This window comes from Euprymna scolopes, chromosome 36, assembly GCF_053919585.1.
Source record: "Euprymna scolopes isolate OS-2025 chromosome 36, ASM5391958v1, whole genome shotgun sequence".
Classification (NCBI taxonomy): Eukaryota; Metazoa; Mollusca; class Cephalopoda; order Sepiida; family Sepiolidae; genus Euprymna; species Euprymna scolopes.
Window position 1 is genome coordinate 17,164,288 of NC_136517.1, and position 22,307 is coordinate 17,186,594.

Genomic DNA, 22,307 nt, shown 5'->3' on the forward strand with positions numbered 1-22,307 from the left:
TCACAGTATAATGGGGTTGTTTTCAAGTCCAATGTTTACAAATTCTTGTTGAGCTGTCCTGTTAAAGAATCAAATTCTGACTAGTTGCAGCCATCGTTATCAATTCTCACAATCTTGTCTCAACGTCCACCTGACAAACTCATTAACCCTTATCCTTGAATGGCATTTGAGCCTTACACTGAGGACATTGGCAAGGCTGCTGCAAAGAAGGCGGGCTCGCTCTACCATACTAGAAAATCACTTGCACCAGAGAGCTTCCTATATTTTTACAAAGCCACAATTTGCCCTTGCATGGATTATTGTTGTCACATCTGAGCTGTTGCATCTACCACTCGTATCTCTTGCTTTTAGACAGGGTCCAAAAAAGAGTTTTAAATGTAACAGGTCCCAGCACTTTTGCTCAAGCTCAAACTTTTGTCCTATCACCACCATGTTGCATCCCTGTGCCTATTTTACAAGTACTTTAATGGAATGTGTTCTGATGAACTCATAGCACTTGTGCCCCCCTCAATGTATATACTCCCAACTAACCCAACACGCAGCAAAACCTTCCACTTTCACTCTTGAGCTCCTTAGATGCCGGTAAGCCTTCTAATCTAATAGTTTCTCCTCTCAGACTATTAGTCTTTGGAGTTCCCTCCCTGCTTCCGGCTTTCTTGACTGTACTAAGTTGCTGAAATTTTAATGTAATGTGAACAGCCATCTCACTGCTTAACTCCTCACAGTCCTCTGTTAGACAATTCCAAATAGAAGCTCTTTACATTCCAAGTGGCAATACGTCTTGAACTGCACGCCTGTGGAACTCTGTTCCATCTGCCTGCTTCCCACCGGACTACAACTTGAATGTCTTCAAGTCCAACGTTAACAAATTCCTAATGAACCGCCCCCTTAAGTAAACACTTCATCAAATCTCCACACTAACGTAATGTACTTGCAATAACCCTTATCCCCGAGTGGCTTCCGGGCCTTGATAAGTGGTGATCACTGTGTAAAAAAAAAAAAAAAAAAAAATGTTGCAACAATAGTAAAAAAAAGTGGCTAGTTAGAATCAAATATTTGTCAACTTAATGGACACAGACTTGATGATCAGAATCCAACTGATATCTCTTTATATGTATAGATTAGTAAAAAGTATTTTTGGGGGGGGGGTAGCTTGAGTATTGTGGTTAGTACTTCTTCATGTTTTTTCTTTCTCTGTCAGTATTATATGAGACCTATGGTGCAGACGATAACCTTTGTAAAAAGGTCTTCTCTTTGCAAAATTCCATGATTGCTATGTAGTTTGACATTTCAGTAAATTCATTATTGTTGTTGGTAATTTTATATTTTAATGTCTCGTTCAATGCAATGATTTTTTTTTTCTAGGAGTTGTATTTTTTTTTTTTTTTTGGAGTTGTTTTTAATTTTTCATGTTTTGTTATAAATCTGACAAACACATTAAAAAATGCTTATAAATTGTTAATTCGTGAAATTTCTGTTTAAAATTATGCTTCATTCAGCATCAATATTGCATCTTCATCCAGTATTTATGCATCATCATCTCATGACATTCATTACGAAAACAGATAAAATGGAAATCAATTTAATAATTTTAAATTTTGTTAAAACTTCCTTTTAATGATGTAAATTTGTTTATCATTTTCCATCAGCATCATATTCAGGTTAATGCTTACTTTACATGCTGGCATGTGTTGGACAGCTTCCAATAAATTAACATCCAACATAACCTACTTCTGGCTAGGTCTTTATTTATCCCTCTTTCTCTCAAACCCATTCTCATCATTTCCTCACATGCTTCATTGACCTATTCTTGCCAACTGACCCTGCTACCCCAACTGTTCTACATCAAATAACCTAAACAATTTCATCCAATCTTTCATCATCATATTTGCTTTAATGTCTCTTTTACATGTTGGCATGTGTTATATGGCTTTTTAAAATTAAAAAAAAAAATTTTTTTTAAGTGTTTGTCCAAAAACTTTATACGTTAGTAATTGGTACATACTAGCTTACCAGCTCGGCATTGACAGAGAGTATTTGCATTTATTTTTACATAAAAATGCTTATTAAAAGGTTACAGCTTTAATTATTTAAATTAAAAAAGCTCTTCCCACACCGCATGCACTTCCACCTGCAGCATGATCATCTTTAAATCGAACGTCAATAGATAATTATCTTATATTTCTCTTTGTCTGTCTGTCCGTTCCATTTTTCTTGGAAACAACTGGGACAATCTGACTGAAATTTTGTATGTACCTTTGTTATGATAAGGTGCACCAAACAAGGAATTATGGTGTCTGTTCGATGCATAGTTAGGGATTAATGCAAAACTGAGCACAAATTTAACCATAAATTTGGTATATTCATAAGTAGCAAAGCCTGCCACTTTTACTCCTTAGCTCCTTAGATGCCAGTAAGCCTTCTAATCTAATAGTTTCTTCTCTCAGACTGCTAGTCTTTGGAATTCCCTCCGTTTCCGGCTTTCTGAGCTGTACTAAATTGCTGAAATTTAAATGTAATGTGAACAGCCATCTCACTGCTCAACTCCCCACAGTCCTCTGTTAGACAATTCCAAATAGAAGCCCTTTACATCCCAAGTGGCATTCATTCTAAGTCAATGGGCTATAACTTTTGCCTGTCTTAAACAGGCTAAAAAGTCTAGTGTCTCATAACATTCTTCATCATTCAACTAACAATTCATCCATTTTATGAACCGTTATCCTCAAGCAGCTTTTCGCCTTAATAAACGACTTACTAAAAAAAAAAAAAAAAAAAAAAATTCTGTGAAGAAAACAAAACTCAAATTTTAGTGACGTTTGAAAGTTGCACAAATTATAAAAAGTCTCTAAACAACTATGGTAGTAATTTCATCAAAAACATGGCCATCTGAAATTATCATATGCTCTTCACATATGAATTAGACTAGCTGGACGCCCGGCATTGCCCGGTCATACAATACGCTTAAATATGATATTTTAATTTATGCAGATTGCGTATGTATTATTATAGAATCAATCCTCTATTGAATATTATATAATCATCATCAAGTGATGTCCTGCCTGGTACAGACATGGCTATGGATTTCCATCTATCTCTCTTTTGAGACATTCCTGAATTCATTGTTGCTCATTTTTTATGTCGCCCAGGTGTTCAGACTGTCAACGTATGTTTGTTGCTGTCGTCCTCTGCTTGTTCTACCTGTGATCTTTCCTGTCAAGCTAATCGGTTCTATTCTGCTTTTTCTGTAGACATGGTCCATGAATCTCATTTGTCTTTTCCGTACTGTTCTTATTAGAGACATTTCTACATTTGCCATTTCTAATACCTCCTGGTTTGTTTTCTTTTCTGTCCAGGATAATCTTCAAAATTCTTCTCAGGAACCAAGTTTCAGTTGCTTCTAGTCTTTTCTTGTGCTGTTGATAATTATCCAGCACTCATAACCATTGTAATACCATACATACGGTCGGAGTATTCTGAATTTGGTATCTATTTTAATGCTTCTGTTGGTCATGATTGATGAAAATCTCTTGAAGGTGACTTTGGCTATGGGTATGAAACTTTGTATTTTAGCAGTGCACCTTCCATTACATATATATTATGAGGAATAATTTGCCCAGTAAACTAATATGCAAAAAATAATTTTTTTAATAATAATGATAATGGCGTTCACCAAATTCCGTCTGTTTACAATATCACATCAGCTGATATTTGGGTTTGACTGAAACATACATTATTTTTGTGTGAAATTTGAAAAAGATAGGTTCGGCTGTTTCGGAACCTATGAGGAAGAAACTGTCTCACACACACACACACACACACACACACACACAAAGTGACTTTTATATAATAATAATAGAGATTATGGTGCATCACGCATTGACAATGACAATATTCACTCTCTCCACCAGGTAAGTAATGTATATACAGGTGTATGCTGTGCCTTGTATCAGGAACCCAACTGGTAACATGTCATTTCCGAGTTTTTTTTCTAGAGTAGTTGCTCTTCCAAGGCTTGAGAATCTTGTTTACACAGCTATTTTCTTTGAATGTATTAGAGAAAGTGATGCAATAGCTCCAATAGAATTTAAACACTAAATGCAGAGTCCAGAGTCTGAGTCAGTAACCCGATGCCTTCGTTTAATCTCAAAAGACAAAGGATACCCTCTGTAGGGGCAGCTGTGTGTGTAATTGTGATGCAAGGATTGCGCAATCCCAACCACACCTCTCCTGAATCGGCACCATTTGAGTCGAGTTGTAAGAAGAAATCCAGGACGACTGGAAACAATGCCGAAATAAGCGGAGAGCACTTACAACACCTGGAAGTCCCAGATGGTCACCCATTTAGTACTGACCAGGTTCAGCCTTGCTTAACTTTAGCGATCCAGCGGGGACCGGTGTATCAACATGAGTATGTCGTATGTCAGTAACTATTACATCATATATCGAAGAATTCAGTGTTATTATTGATAATTTGGTTGAATTTTTACAAATGAAAAATAAAAAAAAAATTTTTTTAATTTATTTTCATTTTATGAAGATTATTTTTTTACCTCAGTTATTTTCTCGGGTGCAGAAATGTGAATGATCTGAAAAAGAAAAAAAAACATTTTAGTCAATTAATAAAAACAAAAAATAAAACTGGAGACGAAAAATAAGTTATGTTATCAAAAAAAGCAATTAAACTTATTTTAAAAATTGAAAATTAAAGAAACAGATGATTTTAAACTAACAAGACTCATGTCCTGGCACCGCTCAAGAAAACTGAGGAACACAAGAATTGTAAGCTCTAGAGGTGAATGGACAGGAAGGGACCAAAAAGATCTTTTTCAAGCAATGCTAAGTATTTAGCGCCGAAAACAAAAATATTTTTTGATAGAAATGTGGATACTAGTACAATTAAAGCAACAATCGAATAATAAAAACAAAAATAAACCAAAAAATGAATAAGCTACTTAATAAGAGTTCGTTTTGCAACACAATATGGAAATTAATTAACCACCTTACATCAATGCATAGACACAATCAAGTATATTAGAAAGCTGCTCCTCTTCTATCATGAAGTCAGTTTTTTTTTTTTTGTTTTTGTTTAAATCTCACGGTCAGTACGACAATATTCTTTATTGCAGATGTAACCTTTGAGCTCATAGCAATATTTAGATTTCCTGTTCAGTCAACATTGTTACATTGTTTACACATGTGACCTGAACCAATTGTGATGATAATTTAAAAGTACATCCATGGTTTACAACCGAGAAAAATAATAAGACTGAAATTCCACATTTAAGCCTTGGAGATATCAGTTACACCACTGTTTTACCATCTCAAATGCATAATGCTAAATAAAACTATATTTACGTCATCTAATCAAAACACTTGTTGGCATGGTGACTTAACAAAAATACAACCCATTTTCTACCATCTGATACTTTTATTTTTATTTTATTTTTTTTTTTTTTTACTCGCGTCCACCTCTAACGATGCATATCACCACTTGGATGTAAGGGGTTATTATTTGAGACCAGGCCTAATAAAGATTAACAAGATGTTGATTTACATTACATTTAAACTTCTACATATCAGTACAGTCAGAGAAGCAGGTAGCAGGAAGGAAATTCCAAAGTCTAGCTGTTTAAGGGAAGAAACTATTAGAGTAGAAAGCTTTCTGGCATTTAGGGACCTCAACAGTGAAGGGGTGAGATTTTGTTGCTAAGTGGGTTTATCGGGGATATGTCTAGGGGCACAAGTGCAAAGTTCATCAGAGCACATTCTATTAAAATACCTGTAAAACTGGCACAGAGATGCGACATTGTGGTGATGGGACAGGAGTTGGAGCCTAGTTGACAAAGTGGGACCTATTAGATAAGAAACTCTTTTTTGGACCCTATCCAAGCAGGAGAGGCTAGTGGTAGATGCACCAGCCCAAATGTGGCAACAATACTCCATGCATGGGCGAATGGTGGCCTTGTAGAGATACAGAATACTCTCATGTTAGTAGTTTTCTAGCTCGATAGAGGGAACTCACTTTCTTTGCAGCAGCCTTCGCAATGTCCTTCATGTATTTGTTCCAATTCATATTACCTGTGAATGTTAGGCCAAGGAGTTTGAAGGAAGAATTCTCAGTTAGGGTATTATTTGTCATGGTTGGGGAGGCATCTACTAATTAAAGGAGAGCAGTTTAGTCTTACTAGCATTAAATGTTACCATCCATTTACGTCCCCATTCCACTAGGGTCTAGACATCATTTTCTAATGATTCTGCCATTGTCTTAGATTTATGTACATCTGTTCTCTCATGCATGTTATAGAGCATTGTATCAACAAATATATCCATCTCAGGCACAATATTATCATAGAGGTCGTTTGTGAATATTAGGAATAATAATGGTTCAAGGATAGACTCTTGAGGCACTCCCGCATTAATGTTACGTGCAAACAAACAAGATTATCAATTTTAATATTATAATAAACATTGTTGGGTTTGTATTTGTTCTATATTATCAAATGTCTCCTGAATATTATTTATCTCCTTATCATGAAGACATATTAGATATCCTTCTGCAAAGCAATATGCAAATTGGTTAACCATTGTACATCAACGCATAGACATGGTTGAGTATATTAGAAAGCTGGGGGGGGGGGGTCTGTGAATAAGAAGTTGGCATTTTAAGTGTGACAAATGGCTACAATTTATAAATAGCAAAACAGATAAGTGAAAAAAAAAAAAAAAAAAAAAATGACTTCCTCAGCAATTATAAAAACTAAAACTGTTTTGTTACGTTAAAGTGATAATAGTCATAAAAAAATAAATTCCTCAGCATAAAGATTCGGATGACTTGCATAACGATTCATTTACTAGTTGAGGGCGCCTGGTGTTGTTCAGTCATTAAAAAAAAAATTGTGCCAGCGAAAAGAGGGGGGGGGTCGTAAAATCCACTTAAATATGATATTTTATGTAGAAGAGATTTAGAAGTCATAAAAAAATTAGTTTTTCCGCATAAAGATTCACATGACTTTCATAACGATTCATTTACTAGTTGGGGGCGCCTGGTGTTGTTCAGTCATTAAAAAAAAAAAAATTGTGACAGCAGGAAGGGGGGGATGGGGGGGCTGGTCATAAAATTCACTTAAATGACATTTTAATTTTAATGAAAAAAAAAATTTTAGCAACAGGTAGGGGGGCATTGCCAGGTTATAAAAAAACTGAAAAAACAAGAGTTGAGTGCCATCAGCCAGAAGCGAAACCGAAAACAAAATCTGTAAGCAAAAAATATGCCGCGTGCAATGCGCAAACTTGCATGACTTAAGTTAGTAAGCGAACACGTTTTCAATAGGACCACCATGTTATTGTGTTGCAAATTTAGCTTTTTTAAAATTAAAGAACGAAACGGCGGTTTGTGCATGCACAGTTTGCAAACAGCGTCGAAAGCAAGGTTTTTATCGGACTCCTCCCCTTTAAGTAAAACATTTCTACACAAAATAATTGACGATTTTTTCTAATTTTTCGATATTATGTGTCCGAGAGATTGCTATTTCTAACAGTACCACATTCATGCCTGTTTAATGCGGATGAGAAAAGTTTTTAGCTGACATCCAAACACTCAAAGATGGCCAAAGACAATCCGCTGAAACACGAAGGCGCATGTCATTATTGCCTACTACTAGATGGCGCTAGTACATGTACACGCAGGAGTGAGAAAGTCATTTTAAGACACATTCTACATTTATTGAAATTTATTGCTGAAATATAATTCTTACAAGAAATGAATAGCTGGAGGTGGAAAGAGAGTTGTGGGGCTGTTCCTTTATTTTTTCTTTTAGTTCTCAAATTGTAGCGGGAAAATCTTTTGACAATGAGAAAAACGCTGCTTTCTGGGTCATCTATTGTTTTAAGTTGGTGATATGTGGAGATTTCAAATCCGCTCATAGTATTCATCACCAATAATCTGTCCATCATGTTAACTCTAATCTTAAAATGTTTTTTTAACCTTGGTAAGTGTTAACTCAGTAGTCGAAAAAAAGAGAAAAAAGTTTGTGAAATCAGTTGATGCGGTTCCAGGTATCTTGAAAACTAGAGTCAAATGCTGGCATCCATATGGAATTCTACAGGGTTCATACAGATTTTCAATGCCCATTTTGAAGGACTTTTCAAAGTTTTTCAAGGCCTTCTCCAGACAAAATCAGAGTTTTCAAAACAATTTGGTTTTTTTTTTTTTTTTACAATCCACAGCAATTTGAAAAAGTGGTAAAAAAAAAAAAAAAAAAAAAAAAAAAATCAAATGTGAAACCAATAAATGTTACCATGGCCAATAAAAAGTTACTTTGCAACCTACCTATGTCACTTTTTTGGTGTTTTTAAGTAGTTTTAAATGCTTTTCATTTCATCTAAAATATTAACTCTCTCAAGGTAGTTTTGTGATAAGGGGGCGTAACTTTTGTATCCACAATAATACTATGCAAATTCGATTTTATTTTTAATATTTAAAAAATATTTTAAACATTTTTTGTAATACTTAAGAAATAATTTAATAGTATTTATTTTGATTTTATTTTTAATAGTTCAACACAAATTTTTACTGGACATAAAGAATACAATTTTCAAGACATTTTCAAGGAAATAATAGAAATAAGGCCTTTTTAAGGCAAAAGTCAAAATTCAAGGACTTTTCAAGTCTGTACGAACTCTGTTCTAAATAAAACGTTATACTATGCACTTTATTATATTCATTTCTTGTAAGATTTATATTTCAATAAGACATTGCAGGCACTTAATTATAGTGAATTAATTTTCAATTACTTTTTTTTTTTACAAAGGGGGAGGGGTCATCATTTATCAAGACCCAGAGACCACTCGAAGATAAGGGTTAATGAGTGTAGAGTAATCAATGGGAAAATGTAGTAATCATTAGTAGTGGAAATTTGGTAAATTGGATAACTTAAGGGGACGGTTCATCAAGAACTTGTTCACGTTGGACTTGAAGACAACCATATTGTAGTCAGTTGGAAAGCAGGAAAATGGAACAGAGTTCCTCAGGTGTGCAGTTCTAAGAAAAACTTTGTTCATGGAATCTATGTTTAGGTTTAGACACAGATAAAGAGTGGGGGAAATTATTGATAGTAGTTTCAGCTAGACAAGCGTTTTTCATGAAAGTCAGGCCAGGGGGTACCATAGATTGGAGCTCAGACGAGCACTTGCCATAAAAATAACGATAAAGCAGAGACAGACTCAACATCTCTTCTGTGGAAAAGAGGTTGCAGGGAAGAGAAAAGGGCACCCACCCCTGCCCCACTAGGTTACAAAGTCTATTTTAAAGTCTGTCAAGGTAGAATAAGGTACTTCTAGCAGCTCCTGCCCAGATGTAGCAACAGAAGTCTATCCTTGGATGTACTTGGCTCTTAATTTTAATTTAATTTGTTTTTAGCTTCAGAGTCAAGCTTTTATGAAAATTGCTTTATCGGCTGTGACAATCACGATATTTATGGGATTCAATCATGTATTGGATTGATTCAAGAGACCTGAATTTAAAAAAAATAAAAATAAATAAAAAATGATTTTCTTCAGTCTGTTAAGATTCAGTTTTAAATAGCATTTTAAGTGGTCTCTCAATTTCATCACTAAGCGCACAGTTTAAATGGAGATATCTTAAACTTGAAAGATCAACAAGTGCAAGAAAAACGTAATTTCAAGGTGTTTATTATTTCACTTTAAAGTTTTATGTAGTTACAAAATGCATAAAATAAGTTGCATCCATTTAATCTTTTTTCTTATGTTCTAGTATGGTATAGGGCATCCTACCGGATACCAGACACTCACCCAATATCTTTTTTTTTTTAGATGATTTTTTTATTTCTTTATGATATTTTTTTGTTCAAATACTTAGATTTATTTTCTTTATGAAACAGAGACGTTTTAAAGACTCTAACCGTCCCATCAAGTGTAATTGAATTTCTTACACTTGGTTCACTAGGTATATTTGCCAGGTAGTTTTTGAAATTCTTTTTTAAGAGTCCAGTTGCTGTTATAATTACTGGAATTATAGAGATCTTCCTAAGATTCCAATTTCTTTTCATGTCATACATAAGACTTTGGTTTTTCGTTATCTTTCATCTCTGTTTAACCCAGTATCATTGGGGTCACTAACTTCTAAGGTTGTTTCTTTTTCCTTTCCTGTACCATATCACTATGCCAGGTGTAATACTAGATATGTAGCCACAAAAATTGCATGTGTCTAACCATGAAAATGCTTTTTCAAACGAAAATGTACTTTCAGATGTATAGAGGACGTATCTAAAAGCCAACAAAAATTGTTTTAAATAATTAAAGGTCTCCATGGCATTTAAAGATAGTGTTTTGTTTTAAGCAGTGATTTCCTAATAAATTACGAGTAGACACCTTATAATTTAATGAGAGCCAGCTGATTAAAGAATTAAATTTCACGCTAAGGCTACGAGTGGTTATTACGAACAGACTTAATGAGTGAATTGCATAGGCACCTGAAAAGAGAAACTTGTTAAAAATTATTTTCATAGTCTCATGTTCATTTTCTTTTTTTTTTTTAACAATCGGCTCATCTAAAAATATTCAGAAACCTGATTTACTGTTTTAAGCAAAACTAAAATATTTTGTATTGTCGTACATATGCCCGACAAACCCGCTTAGCAACAAAATCACACCCCTTCACTGTTGAGATCCCTAAATGCCAGAAAGCTTTCTACTCTAATAGTTTCTTCCCCTCAAACAACTAGACTTTGGAATTCCCTTTCTGCTACTTGCTTTCCTGCCTGTACTAATATGCATAAATTTAAATGTAACGTAAACCAACATATTGTTAATCTTTCCTAAGCAAATAGTAGCCCTTTACATTCAAGTGGTGATACGCCTTATTATAGGTGAACATGAGTTAAAAAAAAAAAAATTTTTTTTTTTTTTTTTTTTGGATATTTTTTAAAATTAAGTTTGTTTTCCCATAAAAAGATTTTTCTATGTTCACTTCTTTATGGTCTTTGCATTTGGTATGTTTTCATAAAAAGTTTATAAAAAAATGATCAATCCCTTGTCGATTCAATTTTGTGCAAGTACTGAAAATCATCAATGAAGTAATCCAAAACGTATTAAAAAGATAAAGACCAATTAGCTTGTATAATTAAAATGATCGCATGCTTATAAAAAACAAAGATAATAATAAAAAGATTTTTGTATTTTAAGTTTGGTTGGATTGTTTTGTTTTATGGCATATCAACCTTTTTTTAGATAATATAAACCTGAATCTAGAAATTTTAGAAAAAGATTTTATGCTCCAAGTTCTTTACTTCTCCAAATATTTATTTACAGTGTTTGGTTTGGTTGTTTTGTAGAAGAAAATTGTTTTTGTTTTTGACTTTGCAGAACATGATTGAATTTTGCAAAGAGAAAAAAACACAATATCAATGTTTGGTATATTTTGGGTTAGGTAGCCAGGCACCAATATCTTTAGACAGAACTATCTGGTAACACAAGAAGTTTTTGTTGTACAGAGTAATGAGCATGCCATAGAAAGGCGAATGTAAGGATGTAAACTGGAGGAAAGAATCCCTTCAACGATGCTTCATCAGAAACTCAGTAATGGTGGAATCACAGATGCCTTGCGCGTTTGGCGCCTGGCATTGCCCAGTCATAAAATATACTTAAATATGATATTTTGATTAATGCAGATTTTGTATTATATTGGACTCAATATATAGTAATGATTTAAAAAGTTTTTTTAAGTCTTGTGCGCCACCACCGAGAATTGAAACCAAAATGTTTAGCTTACGATTTATTTTTCCTTTGACATTAATACCTGGGCTATGAAGACATGTTTGCTGCAAAGCTAAAAATTAAAACATGAAGCAATAGCTATTACGTTACGCATGCATATTCATAATGATGTCGTTCGACTTTCACCTGGAAAATTTCATTTCTTTAATTTTCACATTTTTGCACCGATTTTCCTTGGCTAAAACCCAAATATAAAGTTTTGCATGGGTTTGAATACCTTATATATTAACTTTTATATATGTAGACCAAAAACTGACAGGAGTTTGGTAGGCAAAAATTTTTTAATTTTTAAACAAATATATATGCACATGCATAAATACAGTATAACTCCTATAATTTGAACATTCGCTTCATTCAAATTAGAGGATGCTGTTCAAGTTTCGTGATAAAAAAATGTGTTGCAATTAACTTTAATTTTTAAGAATTAAGAAATAGTAAATGAAATTCATTGCTATATGATACTTCAAGTATATATTAAGTTGAGTTTACGATATATTGCAAGTAAGAATTGTTAAATATTATTACCAGGAACAAAAACATTGAAAATAAATCTACTTTTACTTGTTAGGTATTTATTACCTAAGTTATCTACAGAAATCATACATTTATGTAAAATACAGTTTTTTTTATTTATTCATTGAATGAGTCTCATTGCAGTTTCTATTTTAATCGATTGAGCTCTCGGGCGCTGCTATTGTATTCCGTAAGCGATCACGAAAATCTACAATTTCTTGGTTCTGTAGCTTCTTTATGATTATATCTCTTCGGAGTGACATTGCTTGCAAAACATAGTTGTCACTAAAGTAAGGACTTTTTTCTAGAAATTTTATAATCGTCTCCATAGATGCAACTCTGCATCAAATATGCTAATACAATTTCAATGACGAGACAGTTCAAGTTTAGAGAAAGTCCAGGTTTAGAAGAAGTCCAAATGAGAGGAAATCCAATTTTAGAGAAAGTTCAAATTAAAGGAGTTTTACTGTATATAGAAATTAACAGGAGTTTGGTAGGCAAACATTTTCAAATTTTTAAACAAATATATATGCACATACATAAATATATATAGCAAGAGGCTTTTGTTTACTATAACCTTATTACGCAAGTATAAATCATGTAGAATATCTGCAGGAATATACGCAATACACATACTAGTTAACTAAAGATGATCATCCTATAAGAAAACCGAAAAAACTCATAGGAAATTAATTAAAATGAATGTTTAAAAGAATATGCAAATTAGCTAGATCTTTTGCTAGTGAATGCCATTCCACGACTCGTATATAAGAAAATTGTATCTTCTTTTTAAATAAATAGAAAAAGGGTTTTTAATATGAATATCAATGCAAAAAAAAAATTATAGGAGTATAGATAGTAGAGATATTGTTTAGGTGTGTGTGTGTGTTTTTTTTTTTTTATTTTGTTTTTTTGACAAAAAAATAAACCTTATGTGCATATTTACATATGATGATCCCTTTGAAGTATGGGTATTTTGCTAGTCTTATATATCCGAATGTTCACTTCCTGATGCAACCTTAGATTGAAATCAATATCCATTTCATGAGTTGGGGGAGGATATACAAATTATTGGATTATCTAAAATAACAATCTCAGGTCTGCTCGACTAAACATGAAACTGTTTATGCCTTTCAACACAACAAAGAGAACCGTATTGATTGCACAACATATGTTCATTCTTTAATCAAAAGAAGAAAGTAAGGGTTAGGGTTAATCTTTTATTTACTGAGAAAAGAAAAAAAAAGGCACAGCCGGACTAATTTGTGGTTGGAAAAAGAAAAACATGTTTTCTTATGAAAACAGAGATATTTAGTTCCCGTCTGAATCGGAAATTACATCAAAGTTAGCAATGATACTGCATACGATAATCATCCAATTTGGCCTGTAACTGAAACTATACTAACTGAACTGATCCAGTAATAATTTTTTTTTTTTTAATATTATACCACTTGTAAATAATATACAACTTAAATAATATTATACAATTTATTTATTGCGGACTATTATCCTCATCTTTCTTAGATGTTGCTTCACAACGTTTCGGCCAACTATTCCTCTGGCCTTCGTCAGATGGTAACCACAACAGGATAGGAACTCCTAATCTCCTAACTGCATTCTCAGCAATTACTGCCACCTGACAAAGACCAGAGGAATAGTTGGCCGAAATTTTGTGAAACAACATTTAAGAAAGAAGACGATAATAGTCCGCAATAAATAAATAAATAAAACTCATCTCAATAATGAATTCCAATTAAAAATAATACAACTTTTAAAATAAATTCGCATTATTTGGATTCATTGGACTACTGTTCTCATACTGAGTGTCATTTTCACAACATTTCGGTCAATGCAACCTCCGACCATCTTCAGGTATTGAAGTGTTGAAATTAAAGTTTTAAACTGACGAATACCGTTTTATGCACAAAAAAAAAAAAATCCATCGTTCTTTTTTCCCCACTAACACCCGAATTAACTGTATGTACAAAATGACTCCAGATGAGCAAAACTCTATCGAGTTGGAAGTTGAACAAACATGTGCCATTGATACTTCTTGGCGTTTTATAAATCACATTTGTATTCATTCTACAAACAATCTGGCATGAGGATACTTTTTCTATAGAAGTAAACCCTGACCAAATATTCAAAATCACATAGTATTCGCAGCCCAAATAAGATCTCCTCACTACGGCTACCCCACAGGGCTAAAAAAGAGTCAAATTTAATAGTTTCCGCACTATCAGCCAAGCTCCACCTGCTGTCTCATCACTGAAATGTTGCATTCCTGTTCCTGTTTTACAAGTATTTTAATGGAATGTGTTCTCATGAACATTTTGCAGCTCAACTCCCCGCAGTCTCCTGTTAGACATGATCCCAAATAGTGACACTATGCCTTGTTTTGTGTGAAAAAGGGAAACAGAAAGGTAGCAATAATTTCAAAAATATTTTTAAAAAAAAAAAAAAAAAAAAGGGTTAATTTAGTTAAGTCTGAACCTTCTGTTTATTGCTTTTATCATCTTTTGTTGTTTAGATTTTATCTATTTCCAAAAAAACAAAAACAAAAAATAAATAAATAAAAAAAATAATTTAAAAAATTCCGATAAAGATCCAAAATTTTATTCTTTACAAAATCTGTCATCACGTGATCGTTTTAAGAAGTTAATAATCGAAAATTAACTAAACCAATTCTAGAAAACTGCATTTCAAAACTCTTTAAACAATGGCGTTATTAATTAACCATTATTTTTTCAACAATGGCATGATACAAAAGAATGAATCGTTTCCTTTGAAACAAAAAAAATATGAAACAAATCATCGAAACCAAACTGAAATCAAATGTATGAAAGAGGAAAAGAAACAAAATACTGAAGTCGTCCAACTTTAAAATAAATTAGAATTTGTTAAAATTAGATTAAACATTTGAGGGAGAAATTTTAAAAGCTTAACTCAAACTGAAAAAGATTTTTCAAATGTAATAATTTAAATATCTCTATACTTATGTTATTACAGATATATCTGTATAGTTATAGTATATCGATTTTTGTTGATTTTAACAATAATTAAATTCAAATCGAATCAGAAAGAACTTGGTCACTTACCTCTGTACATTTATTTTAATTCCTAATCATACTTCAACAATTTTATATTTTTCTTAAAATATTGTTCAAATGTTAGTTTAACTATATATTAACTCCTCTCTAAAGTCGACTGGTTGCAAATCTAGATGCTTCCACTATATGCTTTTTTTTTTTTTACTTCCCCCTCTTTTCCATTAACAATGAAGTGGAAAACATAGTAAAATCCTTTCCAATTACTTTGAAGAGTGTAACATTTCAGTAGATATATAACCGATAGTATTAACTCAACTAATCATAAAAACCCATGCGAGGTCACAGAAATACTCGGTTTAGGACCCAGGTGTGGAGATAACTTTCTTAGTGCTGATGCACCCATAGATCTTCTCAGATTATCGATCTAAGAAAAGGAAAAGTCTGAAGCTAAACCTGTGCTATTACCTGTTTGCAAACCTAAATTGCTTAAGGAGTAGGTAGGCTCTACCTATCACCCAGCTTTCATACTCCTTTGCCTATTAGCCAAGCGCAGAGGTGCGATCACTGAGACTCAACGGACTCCCAATGTTTGAGCCTTGTTTTCTGACTAGAGCAATGAATGCCATCCCCTACTCCTGCCACATTCCCCATTTTCTAAAACTGGGCATCTTGGGGGTGCTTGAGTGCCATATGTCAATACAACTAGATTGGGCTGATTTTTGTCTGACGGGTTGAGGGTACCAGTACCGGTTAGATGTTAAGCTAACATATCAAACTTTGGTTGTAACTAACCACTCTTCATTTGTTACTGTACCATTTTAATGGCAGTATAATATTCTTAATGATCAGTTAATTCGTGAATCCTATACATATAAATATATTAGGCTGAGAAGAAAGTTCTTGTGGCATTTTTAATTTTGATTTCAAATGATGTATTTTTAAATAAGTTCTCGTTATAATACCTTTACTTTATATTTAAGTTTACTTTATACATCATTTTAAAGAGCGTTTTCCGCTCTAATCGTTTAAATTACAATCGTTTTAAAACAATTATGTCTTCTTTTCAGAACATTGAATATAAGATGGATAAAAAAAGCAAATTCGCACAATTTTCTTATTTCAATTCAAGCTAGGCTGAAAAGCTGCTGAAACAGCTAGTGACATCAACGGAGTATTTGTCCCAAGAATACCTACTGAATGCACAGCACGATGATGGTTTAAGAAATTTTGTGGCAGCGACAAGTGGTCAGTCATCGGATGTTGACAACAATCAATTAAGAGTCTCAGTCGAAACCAATCCACACACAACTGTTTGAGAACTTACTTCTTAATTAGACATAACATATAAGATGATTTCCAACCACTTGAGAGGTTGGTTGGTTGTTTTTGTTTTACGGCATATCAACCCTTTTCGGGTTATTTAATGCCGAATCCAAAGATTTTGAAGAAAATTTTTTTGATAGAATATATTTGTTATTTTCAAGTCGGTTTCTATTCAACCCATAGTTGGGACCCTAACAGGTAATACCACTCCGGGTCAGAGTGGACCTGGAAGCAATGGTAATTAAAGGGTGGCTCCACACTCCCTAAAGCCCGCAAGCTGGGGCCTCACCACTGGATATAGTTTAAGGTCATATCCAGGACCACCACTTGAGAGAGATTGGAAAGACAAAAAAACTTGATAAATGGATGCCTCACAAATTGAATGACAACCAAAAGAAATGCTGTTATGAAGTGTCATCTTCCCTTATTTTACGCAACAAGAATGACACATTTCTCGACTGGGTCGTGACTTGTGGCGCTCAGCTCAGTGGTTAGACACCAACAAAGATCCACGACACTTCCCAACGTCAGAGTTATACAAAAAGTTAATTTTTTTAAAGCAAGCAAAACCATTATGGTAAAGTACTGTTAACAAATGGATGAAATGCATCAGAAACTTCAACAACAATACCCAGCATTAGTCAACAGGAAAAGTCCAATTCTCCTCCACAACAATGCCCAGCTGAATGTTGCTAAACCGACCCTGCAGAAGTTAAACAAAGTGGGCTATGAAACTGTCTCATCTGCCACACTCTCCAGACCTCTCACCTACAGACTATCACTTTTTGAAGCAACAACTTTCTGCATGAGAAATGCTTCAAAAACCTAAGTGCTATCAAAAATGCCTTTAATGACTTCATCGCCACAAGAAAGCAAGATTCTTACGTTACTGGCATAAATATACTTGTTTTGCGTTGGCAAAAGTGTGTTGATTCTGATGTTGCTTATTGAAATAAGTTTTTGTTTGAGTCGAGATATATTATTTTGAATGTAAAAGTTAAAAATCGCAAGAACTTTCTTGTCAGCCTGATATAAGTCGATCCTGATATATATCACGTGAGAATGTTACTATAGAAAGTGTCTTTCATTCAAGATTTGGATGACCCAATTTGAGTAGGAGAAACAACTTTTGATAAACAACAACTTATCAAGTTTCAGATACAAAGGAATACATTTCATTAATCATTTTGATGTGCGTAAAGATTACAGTTGTTATGATATCAGAATCTTTGTTGTTGTTGAGGGTGTCTTTTCCACATCAGATGTAGGTTGCACGTCAACCATGATAGTGCCAAATGATTTTTTATCATTTACATCGTGCTGGAGGTTATTTTGGACCAAGACATCCCAAGTCTTTTTCAGCTTTTTCCTCAATTATCCTCAACCAAAACGTAGTTTTAATTAGCAATACACACGGAAGATAAAAACGCTTTGGATAAATACGGATTTCAAGGGGGTTCTGCTAAAAACATTATATTTTAAAAACCAAAGCATCCTAAATCCTCAAAATACTACCATTTTGTTCGAAAATGAATATGCTTTCAAATTAATAAATGATAATGTACATTATATATTTTAAAAGTTTTAAGCAAATAAAGTGCTAAAAATGTTAACATCATGAAATGGCGTTTTCGGTAAGATTTTGTAATGACCCCCCCCCCCCCCGATTTGTAAACGCTCGTACCGCGTTTCTCTTAAGAATTTTGATCTTTAATCAGATTTGTTCTTTTTTTATCGATTTTAGATACTTATCCAAAGCATTCTAATGCAAATCTTATCTAAGAACACTCCCAGACACAAAGTACATTTGTGTAAAATTTTTAAAAACTGGGCCAAGCCATTTTGGAGTCCATAGGAAACGAACTCATTCACTTTTATATGGAGAGATAATTTCTGGTGACCTAAAAATAAAATAAATGACATTAACTGTTAACTTTTTACTTAGAGCGGAGGATTTCTTTCTAGATTTGTTTCAGGTAATCTGTAATAATTTTACATGATTTAACGTTTGGATCAATTTAAATTTAAAGTTTGTACAGATTTCACTGGAGAATTTCATTGTTTCTTGGGGAATGCTTTGTAGCAACAACAGTAGCAACCACATAGTGACAATGTTTAAAATATTTGTTTGAATTGAATGCTTCGTATTGATTGGAGCAAATACTTAATTTTAATTGGCTCAGAACGAGGGATTTTATCTCAGGTCCCCAAAATCAGCAAAGACTAGACCATTCCTGTAATCACCTGGCCCCTGTTGATTTTGCGGTGGGTGTTAAATTCTTTGCAGGTCTAGGAGGTCCACCCTTCCAGACTTTGCCTTCTCTCTTTGAGAAGGGGTTAATTCATTGCTAATCGCCTGAGGCATCCTCACCGGGAAATGCTGACAAGGCTGCCCAGGCACTTTTTGCAGGTCAGAGTGCCCCTCCTCAGAGGCACTGACTTCTCAATCCCACTTTCTGACCTTAGTGTCACAGTTCTTGCAGTGGGAGAGAACTAAATACCATATTCGCTCAGAACAATAGCCAAACTTCTTACCAACACACAAGCAAAACCTTCCTTTTGCCTCAGCATCAGTACATGGATTTAGCTTATAAAGATGGTGAAACTTCATCATGTAAACTTAATTATAATAATAGTGATGATGAGTGATGGCAGCCTTCCATCTCTTGAGACAATAGCATTCTGCATCTAGTCTGGTGCACTGCAGCATCTGCTGTGGCTATACAATATATGCTGGAGTTGCCTCTCCAGATGAAGGCCTGCGTAGGTGATAAGAAGACCTACGTTTTCTCAGTTACCAGAGTTCCCCTCTTAGCATTGCAGACAAAATCCAACTGAAAGGCAAACCAATACAGTTAGAGCCAACGCAGCTGCAAGAGTTGCCAGAAAGGTGCTGTGCATCATCATCCGCCTATCGGGATTTCAAACCAGATTTTTTCAGGGTTTACTCCCTTAGCCCTTGCCAAGGCATCAACAAGACAGTCGAACTATTTGCCTATAGCTGGTGAAAATTTTTAAATATTTCCAATTTTGACGAAAATAATGGGTCCTTATCATAGTAATGGTTGTATCAAAATAAAAGCAAAGTTTTTAAGTGATTATTCTTAAAAAATATTATTTTTTAACAAATAATATACTTTTAACAAATAATATATTTTTAACAAATAATATATTTTTAATAAATAATATATTTTTAACAATATACTTTTAACAAATATACTTTTAACAAATAATATATCTTTAATAATAGAAGTGTAGAAAGTTGACCTTGGGTTTACTTTCAGCAACCTTATAACATATACAACAGCATATTCTTTTCATTGTTTGACTCTCGAGGGTGTATCTGTTGATATCTTATATGCTTTCATATAGAGTGATGCGGTTTTCGGTTAATTAACTATGTTGGATATATACTCGAGATCAAAACAATGAAAAGAATATGCTGTTGTCATAGCCCTACTTATAACTCACTTCGATTATTTTGTCCTTTACGGATTTCATGTGCAATGTTTCTGACAAATAAGGGAGAAATTGTTTTCTGTCATAATCTACCCATCTTACACTGTTGGCTAGTAATTTTTTTTTTTTTTTAGCTCCTTCTAGACCTGATATCATCCTGGCTGTACTATTAAAAAAATGCTCCACTGAGATTGCTCCAGTTCTCTCCAAACTTTACAACAAATGCCTGAACGAATCTTGCTTTCTTGACTGCTTCTGTGATACCAATTTTCAAGAATTCTGGCGAAAGAACTGACCCATTAAATTATCGTCCCATTAGCCTCCTTTTGCTTTTTGACAAAATATTTTAGTCCATAATCAATCAAGGTCTAGTTCATCACCTTACAGCTGCTAAACTTCCGACCGACCATCGATATGGATTTAGGCAAGGCCGTTCTACAGCAGATATCCTAACTGTAATCTCTGTACGTATATACCATTCACTGGACAAAGCAAGGAAGGGTAGAGCGGTAGTCGTTGATATATCTAAGGCTTTTGACAGGGTATGGCACGATGGTCTTCTAAGGAAAATTAGATCATATGGTATCACTGGAAGAATACTTAACATAATTAAATCCTTTTTAAATAACAGAAGAATCCAGGTTGTCCTCAACGGTTGTACATCTAAACAGTATGATATAAATACGGGAGTGCCTCAAGGGTCTATCCTTGGACCTTTATTATTCCTAATATTCATTAATGACCTCTCTAATAAAATTGTCTTTTAGATGGATATATTTGCTGATGACACACCACGTTCTATAACAGGAACGAGGGGAAAAGAAATGAACACATATCTAAGGCAATGGCAGAAACACAAAAGGATGACCTCTAATCTGTAGTGGAATGGGGACAAAAGTGGATGGTCACATTCAATGCTGCCAAAACTAAGCTTGTTTTCTTCAATAATTGCAAGAAACATTCTCTACCACCAATAGCAATGGGCAAAAAGGATGGAATACTGTTGCCACATCTGGGCAGGAGCTGCTAGAAAGGACTTGTCCTGCCTTGATAGAGTTCAAAATAGACTTCATAGCCTCGTAGGAGATGTCCTTTTCTCCTCCTTGCAACCTCTATCTCACAGAAGAGATGTTGCGAGTTTGTCTCTGATGTATCGTTATTTTCATGGAAAGTGTTCAACTGAGCTTCAATCTATGGTCCCCCCTCGCCAAACTTTCACAAAAAACACTCGTCTAGCTGTAAGCACTATCAATAATTTCCCCCACTCTTTATCTGTGCCTAAACCTAAACGTAGATTCCATGAACAAAGCTTCTTTCTTAGAACTGCACGCCTGTGGAATTGTCTTCCGTTTTCCTGCTTTCCGGCTGACTACAATATGGTTGTGTTCAAGTCTAAAGTAAATAAGTTCTTGATGAGCCGTTCCATATAAGTTATTAAATTTACCAAATTTTCATTACTAATGATTACTATATTGACCAACTTCTACTGTACACTCTTTAACCCTTATCCTTGAGTGGCCTCTGGGCCTTGATAATGTGGTGATGCCTTTGTAAAAAAAAAAAAAAAAAAAAAACTTCTTTTAAACTCCTCAGCCTAACATTCACAAGAAACATGAGTTGGAACAGCTACATTGAGAGTACTGCCAAGGTTGCTGTGAAGAAGGTGGGCTCTCTCTACCATACTAAGGCTACCATTTGCCCATGTATGGAGTACTGTGGTCACATATGAGCTGGTGCATCTGCTACTGGTCTCACTCTTGGACGAGGTTCAAAAGAGTCGCCAACATGATAGGTCCTGAACTGTCATCTAAGCTTCAGCCTCTGTCCCATCGATGAAATGTTGCATCCCACTGCATGTTCTACAAGTATTTTAATAGTGAATGCCCTGACGAACTACAAGCACTTGTATCCCCTCGATGTAAATACCCCCCCCCCGATAAACCCAACAAGCAGCTAAATCCAACCCCTACACAGCAGAGATCCCTAGGTGTAAGAAAGCCTTTTACTCCAATAGTTTCTTTCCCAGAACTGCTAGATTTTTGAACTCCCTTCTGGGATTCTGCTTTCCCAACTGCACTGATATGCAGAAGTTCAAATGTAGTGAATCTTGCTGCTCATCTTCCTTGATAACATACCTGCAACTTATATCCTTGATAGTAGCCCCCTACT

At 34.2% G+C, this 22,307-nt stretch overlaps 1 protein-coding gene across 2 annotated transcripts in view; it reads right to left on the reverse strand.

Moving 5' to 3' along the window:
• Positions 1 to 22,307, reverse strand: part of LOC145260360 (ribosomal protein S6 kinase delta-1-like) — a 73,663-nt gene that overhangs the window by 44,963 nt on the left and 6,393 nt on the right. Inside the window, exon 2 of one of the 2 annotated variants that reach the window (XM_080118292.1) lies at positions 4,551 to 4,586. The exons of the other annotated variant lie outside the window; for it this stretch is intronic. Coding sequence (XP_079974418.1) covers positions 4,551 to 4,586 — 36 coding nt within the window. The remainder of the gene's footprint in view (positions 1 to 4,550; positions 4,587 to 22,307) is intronic. 2 annotated transcript variants of the gene reach the window in all.